Source organism: Cadophora gregata, assembly GCF_030347475.1.
Source record: "Cadophora gregata isolate MNR1 chromosome Unknown scaffold_2, whole genome shotgun sequence".
NCBI lineage: Eukaryota > Fungi > Ascomycota > Leotiomycetes > Helotiales > Ploettnerulaceae > Cadophora > Cadophora gregata.
In genome coordinates, this window is record NW_026695925.1 from 408012 (window position 1) to 422640 (window position 14629).

At 47.3% G+C, this 14629-nt stretch overlaps 5 protein-coding genes across 5 annotated transcripts; 2 read left to right on the top strand and 3 right to left on the bottom strand.

Moving 5' to 3' along the window:
• The first annotated feature begins 828 nt into the window (after positions 1-828).
• On the top strand, positions 829-3233 carry ONS95_007476 (uncharacterized protein). Its single transcript, XM_058500983.1, has 2 exons — positions 829-1815; positions 1861-3233. The coding sequence occupies exons 1-2, from the start codon at positions 1118-1120 to the stop codon at positions 3017-3019; spliced, it is 1857 nt and encodes a 618-aa protein (XP_058362300.1). The 5' UTR covers positions 829-1117; the 3' UTR covers positions 3020-3233.
• Positions 3234-5897: 2664 nt separating this feature from the next.
• On the bottom strand, positions 5898-6875 carry ONS95_007477 (uncharacterized protein; the record flags this gene model as incomplete). The annotated part of the gene is made up of 1 exon (XM_058500984.1): positions 5898-6875. One exon carries the CDS (start codon positions 6873-6875, stop codon positions 5898-5900), a length of 978 nt encoding a protein of 325 aa, XP_058362301.1.
• Positions 6876-8909: 2034 nt separating this feature from the next.
• On the bottom strand, positions 8910-9281 carry ONS95_007478 (uncharacterized protein; the record flags this gene model as incomplete). The annotated part of the gene is made up of 2 exons (XM_058500985.1): positions 8910-9081; positions 9190-9281. The coding sequence occupies 2 exons, from the start codon at positions 9279-9281 to the stop codon at positions 8910-8912; spliced, it is 264 nt and encodes an 87-aa protein (XP_058362302.1).
• Positions 9282-9896: 615 nt separating this feature from the next.
• Positions 9897-11990, bottom strand: ONS95_007479 (uncharacterized protein). Its single transcript, XM_058500986.1, has 3 exons — positions 11869-11990; positions 10907-11807; positions 9897-10853 (listed from the first exon to the last, which is right to left on the bottom strand). Exons 1-3 carry the CDS (start codon positions 11939-11941, stop codon positions 10481-10483), a joined length of 1347 nt encoding a protein of 448 aa, XP_058362303.1. The 5' UTR covers positions 11942-11990; the 3' UTR covers positions 9897-10480.
• A 20-nt stretch (positions 11991-12010) lies between these two features.
• Positions 12011-14513, top strand: ONS95_007480 (uncharacterized protein). The gene is made up of 6 exons (XM_058500987.1): positions 12011-12250; positions 12303-12329; positions 12522-12964; positions 13014-13606; positions 13656-13915; positions 13982-14513. Exons 1-6 carry the CDS (start codon positions 12174-12176, stop codon positions 14355-14357), a joined length of 1776 nt encoding a protein of 591 aa, XP_058362304.1. The 5' UTR covers positions 12011-12173; the 3' UTR covers positions 14358-14513.
• The last annotated feature ends 116 nt before the right edge of the window (positions 14514-14629 follow it).

The following is a 14629-nucleotide window of genomic DNA, read 5'->3' on the forward strand; positions in this document are numbered from 1 at the left end:
CACAGAAATACTGAATCCTTAACACTGAAGTTTTATCTTTCTGTTTTAAGTTATGCTTCCTCTCGCAGCTTGTTCGATGAGCGGCTTTGGAGACAAAGAACTTTGTAGTATGGTTGTGGTTCATTGGTAGATAGGATAGCTGATGATAACAAAATAACCACAGCTAGCTGATGATTGTCTTCAGCTCCCTCTCTCACCTCTGTTCTGCGTGTGTGGAGAATATGATGTGGGAAACAGGATGATATATATTTTGTCCGTACCCCGGATCTTGCATTGCTGCGTTGACTTGAGTATTGGGACCAGATCTCTCGATTTGTCGACGGCATTCTCCATGAGCTATACAACATAAGGATGGAGTGTCAATATTGCTCCCGTCTCTTGCATTGAAGATATATGAACATCTCGGTATCATGAAAGACCTTACTATGTAAATACAGCTGTAAATGTGGTGAAAAATAAGAAAGACTGAGAACAAGCTGAAAGTCTGACGAAATACGAATATGAGAAAGCATTCTGTTCAAATCATTGTCGTCACGAATTCATAGGTGTCACTTTGTCCCTTTGGAAAGAAAAGAAAAGAATCAAATATAGACAGGCATATTGGACGAGATGGATTTGACTTTTAGTTTTCAAGTTTAAATCAAATAAATTATCTGATACCAGGCGAAGCTCATGGGGTAACATTCAAGGTTGCAAGCGAAACGAGGGACAGCGAGTCAGCGACCCCTGAATTTAGTCCGGGCATGGATCTCCGCCAAGACGGTAAGTGGAGCATCCAATCAACGTCGGTCGAACCTGGGGAACTGGACTGGGGAAGTACAGAAATACAACACAGGGCCCAGATAAATGCAACGCAACAACGACCACCAACGGTCATTCCAAGAATACATCTCGCCTGCCCCTCTCTCGTTCTACACGCTCGTTTGACTTCTATAATCTATTTATGTTCTAGTTGCAACGTGTTTAATACTTCCCACTCCTACAAGTCGAATCCCTTGCTATCAAGCACACGAGCTATGTACTAAGGAATTGACATTGATGATCGACGGAACGATTGACTTCAATCTCCCTCGTCTAAATTCTTCGATTCTCTTTCCTCCTTTCTACCACAACCAAAATGCCCGCCATACGCCGCTGGCGAGCGTTCGCGCTGGCAATCATCTTCGCCATCACCTCCCTCTACTACCTAACCCACGAACGCAACGTCTGGAACTACGGCTACACGCCCTACATCCCCGTACCCAAAACCTTCCTCGCAGACGGTAAAGTCCATTGGAAGAAGCTCCCCGACCGATACCCTGTCACCTCATTCATCTCCCTCCCCACTGGCCATCCAGTCAAGATCCCCGCCGTACAAGCGCCCCCTCCTGTGGAAGGCGCAAAGGCGAAGGAGACAAGAGTGCAGAGAAGGGCGGCGGTGAAGGAGACCTTTGTGCATAGCTGGACGGGATATAAAGAACATGCGTGGCTACGCGATGAAGTTGCGCCGCTGTCGGGGGCGTATAAAGATACCTTTGGAGGGTGGGCAGCTACTTTGGTGGATGCGCTGGACACGCTGTGGATAATGGGGATGAAAGATGATTTTGAGATTGCGGTTAATGCGGTGCAGGAGATTGATTTCTCTACCACGGAGACGGATACGGTCAATGTGTTTGAGACGACGATTAGGTATATGGGTGGGTTTCTGGCGGCGTATGATATTAGTGGGGGCAAGTATCCGGTATTGTTGGGGAAGGCGGTTGAGGTGGGGGAGTTGTTGATGAGTTGTTTTGATACGCCGAATAGGATGCCGATTAGTAGATGGGATTGGCAGAAGTGAGTTGTCCTGCATGTGGAATTGGATGGTGCTGACATGGATAGGTATGCCAAAGGAAATGCTCAAAAAGCGCCCGACAGAATGCTCGTTTCTGAGTTAGGATCTTTGAGTCTGGAGTTTACAAGACTTTCTCAATTGACAGGAGATATGAAGTACTACGACGCTGTACAGAGGATAGGTGACGAATTCGAGAAAGCTCAAAATGGAACCAAGCTGCCTGGTCTCTGGCCCGTCAGCATTGACGCTTTCAAGCCCTCGTTCGCCGAAGACAACTTCTTCACACTAGGAGGCATGTCAGACTCCTTATACGAGTATTTACCCAAACAGTATCTCCTCCTCGGCGGACGACTCGCTCAACCAAAAACTCTCTATCAAAACTTCATCGACGTAGCAAAAGAACACATGTTTTTCAGAGTCTACAACCCTAAAAATGCCAAACTCACCTTCTCGGGCGACGTGCGCGTGTCCAATGGCGACATAACCATGTTCCCCCGCGGCCAGCACCTGACCTGCTTCACAGGTGGCATGGTCGGCCTCGCATCCAAGATCTTCTCCCGACCAGACGACCTCGCCGTCGCAGAAGAACTCACACATGGCTGTATCTGGGCCTACGACAGTTGTGCGAATGGTATCGCCCCAGAGATCTTCACCGTCATGCCATGTCCCAAAGATAAAACCAAAGAATGTACTTGGAGTGAACAAGTTTGGCATGATGCCTTGAACTCGAATTATCCTCTCCCGAGCTCGACATCGGCTGCTGAGAATGAGAAGCTGCTTAATGCACAGACGGTTATGAAAGAGCGGAGATTGCCCGGAGGAATCACGATGATTGATGATAGACGGTATATCCTCCGTCCCGAAGCTATCGAGTCGGTGTTTTTGATGTACCGCATGACGGGCAAAGAAGAGTATGCCGAGGCGGCGTGGCGGATGTTCCAAGCTGTAGAGAAGATCTCGAGGACGAAGATTGCGGCGGCGGCGATTATGGATGTTACGATTCCGTTTGAGGGGACGGGGAAGGGTGGTGGAGAGGGAGAGGGAGAGAATGCGAAGGAGTTGGGGCAGAAAATGGATAGTATGGAGAGCTTTTGGTTGGCGGAGACGTTGAAGTACTTTTATCTGTGCTTTGAGGAGTGGGATACGGTTAGTTTGGATGAGTGGGTTTTGAATACTGAGGCGCATCCGATGAGGAGGCCGCGTTAGGTCAATTAGCTTGGTTCAGTGAGTTTGGTTATGTTTATTGCCATGGAATGGATTTCGGAAAGCAGGGTGTTGGGATGTATACTATATCTTGGACAGAGGAAGAAGTGGGAGAGTGGACATGGAGGAGGGAGAGGGTGAGAGAGGTGGGAGAGGATATACCCATACAATGTTATGACCGAATATTACTGTATCATTTTACCGCTTGAAGAACCTGAAACTCCACTCCCTAAGTCTGCTTAGACGGCAAGACTCACTCCATCCAAGCCAAAGATCTCGTCAAAGTCACCGACAGTGCGAAGTTAGATATTCACTCAGGGCTAGCCAACCCACCGTATTGCTTATTCCCATCTGATGACCTTCGATCTGCCAATAAATACCCACCGCCTCCCATCCACAGACATCAACAAACACAGGATCATGTCCAAAAGCGGGTCTATGGGCCAAGCCCTGGCAGGGCAGTTACCTCGTCTCCTCCCCAAATGTTGATTCTCGGAGATATGTAAGGGGCGTTGTTTGTGAAGTCAAGCTTGGTCTCTTTCTCCGTATCGTGCGAAGTCAATATCACTTGGCTACATAGAGAGGTTATTTGTATCGGTGACAAGAAATAAAAGAATTGACAATAGCAGGTAGAATGACGGTAATGCTCCGACTGGGTGCTTAGGTCTAGAAGTCTATACTGACCTGTTTTTGGGGCAGAAAAGGGTGTGAAAGGTTTAATGGGGGGTTACGGTCTAAGGGGTTGCTATTGTGGTGTGTGCAGATACAGATAGGGGTATAGCATTGGGTTAGAGTGGACGGCACACTTGGTCTCCATAGTGTTTGGTAGCTATCGCACTCGTGCGGTTGAAGGGGGAATGTTGATGGGAAGAAAGGGGAGGTTATATATAATTTCGGGGATGGTGGGGATCGAAAAGGGGAGGTGAGGTGGCTGGGGCGGAGGTTCGATCGGCCTTAAATTGTACATTGGGAAGCGAAGTGAATGGGTAGCCTTCTGAGGAAATGTGATTGTGTTGGTCGAGGGGGGGGGAGGGGCAAAGTCGAATGTGCTGTACAGTCTGGAGTGATATAAAATAGGGACAGCGATGTAGTAAACTCTTTTGGTCTGTAGACTACCAGACTGATACCAAACTCACCAGAAACTGAGCTGTGTGTTCCTGCATTCTGGTCCTTAACCTGCAAGGGCTCATGTTTGGAAGCATATATTGACATTAGAAAAAATAAGTCAGCTGTCTCAGTAGTGAAAAGATCTATCTCGCAGCACCATAAGGATTTTCTCTTGCATTTCATATGTTGAGAATATAAATTGACAGCAACGAACTTTTTGACGACGACAAAGTACAGTACGTTGAAACGTGGTCTTGGATCTTAAAATGACTAGAAAAATCGTTGATTGGTGGAACTAATACATTCCTGGTAGAAACCAATACAGCGTTACAAACTGTAGAACCATCTAGTTCCATCGTCCACAGCCCAGTACGATCGTTACGAGTTACGTACGTCCATCGGACTCTTGGAGAGCAACTTACAGGGCAAAGGGCTGTTCTTTTTATAGCATTATTCTGAGGTATCTTGGTGTGGATGAATGAGGGGGAATTGACAAATCTCCGACCCCAAACTTTGCGGGGGAGAGAGTGAGGATTGGAGTGAATATTATAGCAAAATTATACATATAATACGAGGTTCTTGAGTGATCAGATCATTATCACTAACTCTAGAATTTATCACAAGAACTTCAGGAGATAGATTGCTGCTGAGGTAGTATTCAGAGCTTGAATCATTAAAGGGGGTTAGACATGAAACTTCCTCCTTTCTCCTGAGATTTCTTCTGGGCTCCCATGGCACAGGCATACCTTTTGTGCCTGATGCTTGAATTTATTAGGCCATGTGATCATTGGCACTAGAAAAAAGTTTGACAACAACATCCAAGCCACTGCTTCTCCTTTAACCACCAGTACATGATCAATCTAGTCAGAATTAACCTTAATTTAATGAATCTCTTCATGGATATCCGTAATATGTTTCCTCTCTGCCTGTCGTGCATGTCTCTCAGCGCATGTTGACGAAGCACTTAAGTCGTTCTATGGCAGGAAACTCTGTGACTATTGCGTCGATGACGATTCAAAGTGGTTTGCTTGTGCATATTTATACCAATTCTTCTAGCCGACAATGAGGCTCGCAGGACTTCGAGGGGAGTATGGGGTCGAGTGAGTAGTCATCGTTACCGTTAGGTGGTTTGGTCCAAGGTGAATAAACGAGGTCTGTGTTGATGATTTTACGGATGTTAAAGTATAAATACAGCACACAGTAAACCTATAGCCCCTCAACAAAAAACAAGAACCCGATGAATGACACGTATGTGAGCCAGGCAAGTACTTTTGCTTAAGCAAAGTTATCACTTACGCTCTCGAACAGTTTGGAAACCATTCCGCTTGCTAGTATTTGATAATCATGGGACGTAACTCCATCCTTGACATCAGCGAGCCATGACTCGCTAGTTCAACAAGCAGGGAAAGAAGGATTGACAATGGCGCATTATTTGGCAACAATCATCTTGAAGCATCTCGCTCCATGCTCCATGTTACGAGATTGACTTTCATTAACTGATGTTACCAGCTCACCTTCAACTTCGAAATCTGTGAAAGTTCAAACTAGGAAGTCGTGTAGCACTCACTTCTCACAAAGCAATATGCATTCGGTGTTGTTTTGTCTTGCTGGATAGGGATTAGTTTTCAATGGGAGAGTACCTTGTTTTGTACGGCGTCTCTTCGGAGATTGATCCAGGACGTCACTACCAAGCAGTTTTCCAGAAGTCTAATAGCGCTCGAAATCGAATGTCTCTGTTTGTATTCATGGAGTTCCACTCGATGTTACTACTGATTTACCTCCTTCTGTCGGCGAAAGAGGTCGTGTCTAGCTCAATAGCCTGTGCACTCCTATCCTGAAATCCAAGCACCCACACACTCCATGTCTTAGACTTTCTCTTCGACTTCCCCTCTACATTCCTGCCCTCGATCTCGTGCGGCAGATCAGGTCCCAACTCGGCAACGACACTCGTACTGTCCAGTTCCAACACCTTCTCGGCTACCTCCAGCCTCTCTCTCTTGTATCTCTGTTGTAGTGTTTCCGGCTGGCGATACTTCCGCCCATCCATATTCTTTCGTCGCCGCATGATCAAGAATATGATGGCTCCAAGAAGTGCCACAATCAAGCCACCAAGGGTGACGCCGATTCCGATTCCGACTTGCTCGGCGGTAGTGATTTTAGTTGTGGATGTACTGATAGGGCTGGGAGCTGTAGATGTTGATGATGTGGGTGAAAGCAATTGTGGAGTGATTGAAGTTGTACCAGAAAGTACTAATGTTGAGCTTTGTGAGGTCGAGAATGGTAGCAATGTTGACTGAGAACCTGAAGAAATTGGCGATGGTATTGTAGATGCTGTTTGTAGATTGAATGGTGTGCTAGAGGTAACTGTCCTTGCTGTCGATGGCACTGTAGCTGAACTGCCACTCTGCACTGCCGAACATAGCTTGAACGCGTTCTGTCTCGCTGTCGGCACAGCGTCAACTCCGGTACAAAGGCCATCGCGGATTCCAAAGTTGATGCAAGCCCCGGATAGGACCCCTAAAGTATCTCCAGAATTGCTTGTAGCAGAACAGAGGCAGTTGAGTGTCGGAGTCGAAGAACATTTGCTCTCTGGGAATTGTTGCTCAACCGAAGACTTCAGGCAGGGCTGTGCACATGCCGGGAGGAACGAGGAAACCTCCGATGGAAGTGTGACTGAGTACGCATTCTGTGATAAGACTTTGCGCACAAAGGAAAGTGATGCCCATAAGAAGAGGAGATTTCGTGAGTGCATAGTTTCTGGCTATGCTGATGGATTCCCAATTCTGACGAACAGTTGGCGAAGAAACGTGCCTTTCAAATTGAGGGGACCTAGACGTCCAGCGCCCTTCAACTAAGAAACGGATTTTTTTGGTAAATGGACGAGCAACATTGAAAGGACAGCAGGACATAAATGTTGCAAGATTTAAAGTTAAGGTAGGCGGAGTTCACGATGGCCTGGGGCCGGCGATGTGTTATACCACAAAAGCTCCGATAGCACCAATTTGGTTCCCACTATGAATACCACAATCGATTGATCGCTACCATGTTTCAGACCTAAATTAAGCAAATGGGGGCTGCGATGTACTGGGTAGTGTTATCCAGCGCTTATTTTGTGGCCGGCGGCTACAGACCAAGTCTTGGCTGCATCGACATGCCATTTTCAGGGCTGTTGAAACGGCTAACAATAAGGCGGAATTTCGAGAATGGGAAGATATTTGTTTATCTTGCGGCAATCACGATGAGCGTATGGATTGTTTAAGCCGCAAATCTAGAAGATATCTACCAAGGTACCCTTTGGGGGATAATCTTGTCTTCCCAGAACCAATGCCCAGGGTCTAAGCGAATCATTTGTCATCAATAAACAATAGAATAACTATTTTGGCTCGTCTTTTCCTGGGAAGAACGTGCCTCATACGCGGAACTCTATGCCTCAAAGTCATACATCATTTACCAAGAGTGTGGCCTGATTAAATTGTACTTGCGCGACAGCAATTTGTGCGTCCAGTCTATCATTCGCACTCCGTAGTAGGAAGAGGAAAGATAAGCCTGATGATTCCGGGCATAGCTTTCTCCACCATGTGAAAGCAAATTGATGTTTTTCTTCTGGTGTTTTATCAAGATTATTTGGTGTAGTGAAAATGGTCATCTTCTGTTCCCTATTTCCGCAGTAAAATGGGTATTTCATGGACTTGCGTGTGTGGCCACGTTATTATCATGCATGGGAGAAATCCTTGTTATTGGCAGAGATGATCCGAGACTCAAGGCAAGAAATCAAATCTGTCCATTTCATCTCGTGATATCCACTCCGTCAATTCCAAGCTTCTTCATTATTCATGCGTCCTGAATTTGAAATCTAAGGTTTAAAGTCAAGCCCCCGCCAAAATCCCGGGTTTTCCTGAGAGAAAGCAACAAACGAATACCATTAGTCTATTCGCAGGCACAGTTATTACAAGATCAAAGCACTCCTCTCAAACCTATTCATTGAAATCTGATGTGAAAAACATTGGCATGAAAATTAAAGTTGTTTACTTTCGCGCCCGCCCATGATCCATCAGCCACTCACAAGCCACCATGAACCTTCCCGGCCCGCCCCCCAGAAACTTTTGTTGCACGTCGTAAAATGCGACAAAATCCACCGATGTCTCTCCCCCAATCATTTGCCCCCACAAACAACGAATCCCGCCAACCAGAACGCCGGATCGCACTATTCTCTCTCCAATTCCAAGATCCAGCAACAGCCAGCAAAGTCTTGACTCTTAATACATACAGTACATAGTTTACTTGCCTTATGTAGCACGAGCTTCTTCTCGTACAGCTAGTCCAGCTACCTCTGTATATATTTTTGAGCTCCTCAATCTGTTCTTCCCATAAGATCGGTTCTTGATCGATTCTATATCAAGTGAATACGGTCAAAAGTGTGGAGCAGGAAAGGGTTTGATCTAGTCCTTGAATTTGATCAAATATATTCAAGGTGGACTGCGATGATGACCAGGTCGATATGCCTCCCCTCTCTCGCGCTCTCTCATTCAGACTTGGTCCAGTGGCTGAGCGAGGTGGATGACTGAATTCAGATGCTGCACAGGCGCACTCTTATCCCGAAGCAAAGCAGCCGAGAGCTACTCAGTGCATGAAAGCACGAGAGACATTGCCTTTGAGGATCATCCATTTATTCTCATCGTCCATGCAGCGCCAGGTCTAAATTACATTCCCAAAATTCGTGGTATCATAAAACATCGGTCCTCTCATTCTCCCATTCCCTATCCCCTTCTCTTCTTTATCAGCCAATCTAACACCCACCCCCTCCACCACCCCCATCTCCTCCTCCACCACCATCACCTCCAAACCATCCTCCTCCTCCTCCACCATGATGTCCGTGGTGACCGTGGTGTCCGCCATGTCCGCTTGAATCGACGAATATGGGCATGGCTGCAGAGTTGCCGTGGCGGTGTTTATTATGCCTGTTGTTTATTGTAATTAGTACAAGGTGTTTTAAAATCATGAAGAGGGATATGTCGAGTTGGGATTATGATGGAGGAAGAAGCAAGGAGGAAGAGGAGAAGACATACTTCACCGGTGCTCCACCATAAGGATTATACGGCCTCGCTCCATAGGCAGGCTGTCCATAATACTGGACTTTTGGTTTCCGTCCGAAACACATGTTGTTGAATGCGTGCTATCCGCAGATGTTTGATTCTCTGCTCTTGGTCTCCGAACTCCAATATGTCGTTATTCTGGTTGTTGGTATGTTTTGTTTTGTTTTGTTGTATGGTGTGGTAATGTATGAGATGAAAATCCCAAAAAACCTGGGACCTACCCAACCATTAAACACCTCTCTCTTCCAGTCTAAACTTTCCGTCCATTCTTCCATCTTTCCTTCGTCCCTCCACAACGTTCGAATATTTCCCCTTCAGGACAAAGACCAGACCCACCTCGATCCGCAGACATAAGCCTTGTGACGCCACGTCTGCCAAGAAGGCGCTCGTTCACTTAAGGCTGAATTGTCGTTTTACCAGTAAGACAAGTAAGTCATCTATACGTGATTGGAAGCGTGCAGGGCTGCGCCTTGGGTTGACAGATGCGATAAGCTAAGCTAAGCTCGTAACCTGTTTGGAGCTTGTTGGTGCGCGGGCGCTGTGATTTGTTGGAATGTTGAAGCCTGGGTTTTAGTCATGATGGGAGGATTTGGGTTGGGGCTGTGGAGGCTGAGGCTGAGTTTGAGCTGGGGATGGATGGTGGGGTGGGGAGAGGCTAACACTACTACTACCACAAAGGTAAAGAGGGGAGGGAGGGACGACTGTACGACTTGACGAGTAATGCGGTGATACTACTGGGAGTTTACGAATGAGGCTGCGAAAAGTTGATGATTAAAAATTTACGTTTTACCTACTGTGGCAAGCCATCTGAAAGAGTATGGATGGGAAATTGTGTATTGATGTCTTGCGCTGGGAGAGACCAACACTGTTCAAGCATTTCAAAATATGCGATTTCAATACTATGATGCTTGAAAACCGACTTTGGCTTTCTTGGTCACTAATCATATGTACGGAGAAGCGTCTGGCTAAGGCATAGTCTTGAGTGATGTATCCTCACTGGCATTCTCCCACTTGGATGCGTGGGCCACTACATTCACCTCAGCAGGAACGGCCTGGTCTTAGGGGTACAGTGAGGATGAAAGGAAACTTGTCATCGTAGTATGTGCTAGTACAGGATACAAGAAGGAGGTCCAAATAATATACACCAAGATCGTCAACAATGCCGTCCGCGATGCAAGACTTTTTATACCGCCAATCATTATACCATACACAATACCCGACACAATATTACCACGAGATCCACAATCGATCCACCATCAGACACTTAAGCCTTTTGGGTCTGTCTCTTCTGGTTCTTTCGCATCTCTTTCTCGCGCTCCTTCTCCAGGTACTTCTTCTGTCCCTTGGCATCCAGAGCCTTGAGCTCGAGATCACGCTTCAATTTCTTGGCCTTTTCGCGCTCGAGATTTCGCTCTTCAGCCTTCTCGTCTTCACCAGCCTTTTGGAGCTTGCGGATGGTATCTTCGCGAGTGGTGCGGACCTTGCGCAGGACTTCAGGACGGAAGTGGGCAGATTGGACAAGGATGTCGGCGACGCGGATGAAGTATTGGAAGAGCGGTAGGACGCTGGAATAATCACCGGAAGAGGGAGTTCGGATGGATAGGTAGATTCGCTTCTTTGGGGTGGTGTCCTCGAGTCTGCAGGAACTTCAGTCAGTACAGTATTGGCGACTAAGACTTGGAACACTTACGTCAATGGTTGATCAACTGGCTGGTCAGTGATGATCAAGTGGTTCAGATACTCCCCGGCATCTTCAACAGCCTTGATGAGCTCAGGAGTGAGAAGGAAATCGGTGATTTCTGCGCTCTCGCTCATGACGGTAGCCCATGCGGGAAGCTTTGCGCTGTCCTTGGTAGTAGTGATTGAGACATCATATCTTGATTCGCGAAGTCCCTTCATAGTCTCCTTGTTCACAATAGCCCAGACGAAACCATCATAGCTGCTCTTGGTATCCTTGCGCAACTCGTGAGCTCCAGGGACCTGGCCAGGGACAGTGAGAGCCTCACGCCCATCGAAGGGGTAGAGGACAGCCTCCATCTTCTCGCCAGGTGCGTCCAAGCTCTCGAAGAACAAGCTGAAGATGAACTCAAAGAGCATGGTGATTGGGCTGTATCGCTTGTAGAGAGTAAGGTTGACATCGACGAATGCAACATTCTGTCTGCCAGTCGCATATGTCGAGAACTCGTTGGGAGCCTTCTCCTTCAATAGCTCTTCTGGGAGCTCGAGGGTTGTAGCCTTAGCCAAGCCTTCAGTTTCGACCTCGTCTACGGTTGGAGCCTTTCGGCCACCAAATCCGACCAGCGCAAACTCCTTTTGTAGAACTGATGCATGCGCGGTAATCCAAGCCTTAGCCTTTCTTCGGTTCGCGCCTGTACCAACCATGTGTATCGTAACAATCACAGCAATCATAGCAATGATCACAGCCTCTTGCTTGAAGTCGCTCAGGGAGTGACGCTCGTGGATGTTGTACCATTTGGTGTAAGGGACAGCTGCGCCTGTAGGAGCTGCACCGGTACCCATGAAGCTGGCTGAAGAGGCAGCGGAGTAAGCAGCAGGTGTTGGCTCTGGAGCTCCAGCAAAGTCGGCGAAGTCTGTAGAAATGGGGGTTAGGAGCTATCCTTTCCCTCTATTTAAATGCGCCGGCAGACTCACCATTATCGCCAGCTGGGATTGGGGATGCAGATGGCTTGGAGCCTCCGAGGAAAGCTTGGAAGAGGCCTGCCATCTTGTGGGGAGTGCACGATTCAATTGAAGGTTGTCGTGTGAGGAAGAAGATGGAAGAGATGGAAGCCAGAAGCCCAGACATGGGCCTGAGGAGCGAATGGAGCTAAATTCACTAGCACTGATCTGGCTCGCGAGGCACCAATGCCGCTTTTATTCATCCACCGCATTCCTGCTTTATTCTCGTGCCGCTCTACCAGCTCCTTAGCAACCACAACCGAAGTAAATCCGCGACCATGACTTCAGATGGTTTTGCCCTGGGCTTGAGATGCTGCTGCCCTTGCCTGGATATCGACGACGAAGGACAAACAAGGTAACTTCTCCCATCTCTTTGTACTGGAATTATTGTTAATATACATCTCAAGGTTCTCTCAGGATCCACTATTATCCAGGTATGTGACAATCCACGACTTCTATTGTTTATCACGTGATGTAAACAGAACCTTCAAGCTGCCTCTCGATTACCCGCTACGACTCTGAAGACGGTCTATCGTCTTGATTCCGCAACTAGCACAACTGCGTTTTACTTGCTCGACCATTCATATCAGTATTTATTAATTCCAATGGCTAATAATGTTGGTCAGAACCCCACCCTTTCCGATGGGTAAGCCTGTCCGCACATATGGCACGCAGCGCCGTCAATACACTTCTGGCTCCTCAAAGGTATTCGGTGTATCCTCCGTAAAAACGACCACCGTAGCTACTATCTCCAATCCCACTCTCCCAGCTGATCCACTTGAGTCATGGCCTGAAGTTCTCGAAACCCTGAATGAGATCCAGAAAGAGTCTCCAAAGAAAGGCTTAAGCAAGAAGGAGCCTGTGGTGGAGTCCGAAGATGAAGAAGATTCAAGCGAATCAGAAGATTATGAGGAGTCGAGCGAGTCAAGTGAGTCTGAGTCTGAGAAGGACGAAGATGACACCGAGGAAGAAGAGCCATCGAGCGATCTCAAACATGATGTCACGTCAAGTACATCTAGTGCTCGGTATACAGCCAGTGAAAATGAGACTGGGTCTCATACAGGAACATGTGAGTTTCAAACCTGCTCATGCAATACATCACCATTGACACCACCAAGCATATGGCGAATCAGCACCAGACCACCTCGCCGTCCTCGCGGACGCCTATCAAACAGACCGCGGCTCGCCCCTCTTTATGAGCACCTGGCCGGAGATCTTACCACCCTCAGCAGAAGTCGAGAAAATAGCGGAAGCATCCTTTGCAGAAGTTTACCGCGTGACGACCTCAGCCGGCTCATCCATCATCAAAGTGTTGCAGCTCAAAGTACCCACCGATCCCGACTCATGCGAAATCGAAACTGCAATCAACGCAGCTGATTTAGTCTCTGAGATCCGTATCATGAACGTCCTTACTGAAGTCCCTGGCTTTGTTGGTTTCAAGGATGCTCATCTGATTAAAGGACGTTTCGCTCCATCGATTGAAGAGGCATATTATGAGTTCATTGCTGATGATGGGGAGTATGAACCGAGGGAAACGCATTTCCCTGACCCGGAAATCTTTACCAAGGAGTCGACTTTCTTGGTCTTGGAACTGGCTGATGCTGGGGATGTGCTTGAGAACTGTTGGATGGAGAGTATTGACCAAGTTTGGGATGTCTTTCTTGGCGTATGTATGGCTCTCAGTCGAGCGGAGTACCTTTGCGAATTTGAAGTAAGAATTACTGTCATATTCTAGTTTCACCGTACTAATTACCGTCCAGCATCGCGATTTGCATGAAAACAATGTCTGTGTAAGGCAAACAATACATCCAGCATCCAAGATAAAACGAAAACCAAAGCCTCGTGATGGGTCTATTAAATTCGGCTTCTCAGACTACAACATCACAATCATCGACTATGGTCTCTCGCGTGCCAAACTTGAGAACGGCGACGTCGTCTTTCAAGATCTGGAGAACGATCTTGCTGTCTTCCACAGCACCGGTAGCGGGCTTGCTGGAATGCAATTTGACAACTATCGTCGGTACGTTTTCTCTCTGACCACATTTACCCCTGCAATCTACGTCTTGTTATTCCCTAACATCTCCAGAATGCGCAACCACCTCCTAACCGGAACCCGCACAATGCAACCCGCCTCCTTCCACAGCACACCCATTTCAGAACTCTCACCCTCAGAAACCAACAACCACACCTGGAAAGATCACATACCCTACAGCAACGTCCTCTGGATTCGGTACATACTCTCCTTCCTTACAAAACAGTTTAAACGACATTCTCGTGGTCCCAAAGCAACGAAGGATTTGGCGACTTTCGAGGCGGAGATTAAGGATTTGAAGAGGAGGTTAGATGTTAGGACAAAAGTTGAGAATGGGGCGTTTGTGAGCGCGTGTCAGGTGCTGGATTATGTGTTTGGGAAGGGGTGGGTTAGTGAGGAGCAGTTGGGGAGTGCGGGGGTGGATAGTTGAGAAGATGGGTGAGGTGATGGAACTGAGTATGAAGAGGTATCTGTTATCTGCATTTGATACCGGGTGAAGAGGGCGTATAAAAGGGGCAGCATAGCATTAGGCGTCAACTTGATTATTTACCTGAAGGGCTCCTGCGGTCCAGTAGAAGATGTGCGATCATCAACTCGATTATTATGAACAGTCTCTTTACTTGTTTAAGACCGAATTCAACCTCGACTCAAAGAAATAATTCCGGGATATCATTATGTTCCTCCTTTTGCTCCAACAAGAAA